At 41.9% G+C, this 2,403-nt stretch overlaps 1 protein-coding gene across 1 annotated transcript in view; it reads right to left on the reverse strand.

Annotated features, from left to right (window-relative positions):
* OSBPL11 (oxysterol binding protein like 11) overlaps positions 1 to 2,403 on the reverse strand; it is a 24,127-nt gene that overhangs the window by 13,486 nt on the left and 8,238 nt on the right. The window contains exon 3 of the mRNA XM_018574858.1: positions 1,134 to 1,309. Coding sequence (XP_018430360.1) covers positions 1,134 to 1,309 — 176 coding nt within the window. The remainder of the gene's footprint in view (positions 1 to 1,133; positions 1,310 to 2,403) is intronic.

Genomic DNA, 2,403 nt, shown 5'->3' on the forward strand with positions numbered 1-2,403 from the left:
GCTGCATCTGTAAGCGGCAGTCCGCATGTAATCATATCAAATGGCCTCATTCACACAGTGTAGAGTCGGGCCGTACAGATCCGTATCGGGCCGCTCCCGGGAGGGACAGGTGCTGCGTGTGGTTGCACGCAGCATCATGTTCTTCTCTATGGGAGGATGCGGCAACACGCACATCCGAGCGGGTCCGGGTGTCCGTACTTGGACGCAGAAAGGATGGATCCTGTCTGCGTCCGAGCATGGACACCCGGACCCGCACAGACGTGCAGTTCGGGTGTGCATATGTCAGCGTGCGGCCGCGTCCTCCTATAGAGAAGTGAGCTGAAGCAGAGACACCGGCACTCCAAATTTGCAAAATACGTCTATTTATTGACGTGCATCGTGGTAAAAAACAACGAACGTTTCGGGGGTCACAGAGGATCCCCTTCATCAGGTAAAACATACAGTGTAAGTGCACATAAACACAGCTGATATAAAGCCCCAACCCTAATCAGAATGGCCAATCATCAACCTCCACATTGACCCCATGACATCATGTTCCCGCCAATTTTGATAGCATGAAAGTGACAGATTATAGAGAAGAACACGCTGCTGTGTGCAACCACACGCAGCACCCGTCCCTCCCGGGAGCGGCCCGATACGGTTGTGCATGCCGCACGGATCCGTACGGCCCGACTCTACACTGTGGGAATGAGGCCCTCATGATATGATTACACGTGGTTCGGAATGGATCGCTGCCCCCGGACGCATCTATCCGGCATCCCGGGACAGTGATCTGTTCTAAACCACGTCATTGTATCACATAGGATTACACGAGGACTGCTCCTTACAGATGCGGCCGCCGTCACCCGGTCATTGACCTGAACAGCGGCTGCAGCTAAACGGGGATATTTGAGATTCCTGCCGCAGAGCGCGAATGAAGCCGAATTGTTGCCGCTTTCTTCGCCTTTATGAAAGCTGCCGTCTGTGTGTATGATAAGAAGTCCACTAGGTGGCCCCCGTATAATATAATACAATATCCTTCCTATAATATAATACAATATCCTTCCTATAATATAATACAATATCCTTCCTATAATATAATAGCTTCACTAGGTGGCCCCCCACACGTGGCCCCTCAGCCGCAGAGTGCCCACCTCGCAGTTTGTACTGCTCTCCGCTCGCTGCGTTGACTGTGAAGGTGTGAGAGTCTTCATCGCTGGGGGAGATGACGGCCCCGGCCAGCTGCACCGTGCCCCGCGCCTTCTGATTCTTCGACTGCTCGTTCACAAAATACTCCAGCAGGCCGGCTTCATTGTTCAGGACAAAAAACCTGGAAAGAAGCAATAAAAGTCACAGGACGCATCGGTCTCATAATATCACCCGGCACAGGTATTATAAAAGATTCCACAAGGACGAGTCAATGAGAAAATATTCCCAATATGGAACATTTCTGACGTCCTCAATACTGACGAGGTTGTCGATGTTCTTTACCCAGAAGGCTCAGCTTGCTGCAAGACAAAATCCTGACTGTCCTATAATATCCCTCATATAATATCCCTCATATAATATCCTTCATATAATATCCCTCATATAATATCCTTCCTATAATATCCTTCCTATAATATACCTCATAATATCCTTCCTATAAAATATCCTTCCTATAATATCCCTCATATAATATCCCTCCTATAATATCCCTCCTATAATATCCCTCCTATAATATCTTTCCTATAATATCCTTCCTATAATATCCTTCCTATAATATACCTCATAATATCCTTCCTATAAAATATCCTTCCTATAATATCCCTCATATAATATCTTTCCTATAATATCCTTCCTATAATATCCCTCATATAATATCCCTCCTATAATATCCCTCCTATAATATCCCTCCTATAATATCCCTTCTATAATATCCTTCCTATAATATCCTTTCTATAATATCCCATATAATATCCTTCCTATAATATCCTTCCTATAATGTAATGTAATATTCTTCCTATAATATAATGTAATATCCTTCCTATAATATCCTTCCTATAATGTAATGTAATATCCTTCCTATAATGTAATGTAATATCCTTCCTATAATATAATATCCTTCCTATAATATAATGTAATATCCTTCCTATAATATAATGTAATATCCTTCCTATAATATAATATCCTTCCTATAATATAATACAATATCCTTCCTATAATATCCTTCCTATAATATAATACAATATCCTTCCTATAATGTAATATCCTTCCTATAATATAATGTAATATCCTTCCTATAATGTAATATAATATCCCTCATATAATATCCTTCCTATAATGTCATATCCTTCATATAATATAATATCCTTCCTATAATGTAATATCCTTCCTATAATATAATATCCTTCCTATAATATAATACAATATCCTTCCTATAAT

This window comes from Nanorana parkeri, unplaced genomic scaffold (assembly GCF_000935625.1).
Source record: "Nanorana parkeri isolate BGI_ZX_2015 unplaced genomic scaffold, ASM93562v1 scaffold3295, whole genome shotgun sequence".
In the NCBI taxonomy this organism is placed as follows: Eukaryota; Metazoa; Chordata; class Amphibia; order Anura; family Dicroglossidae; genus Nanorana; species Nanorana parkeri.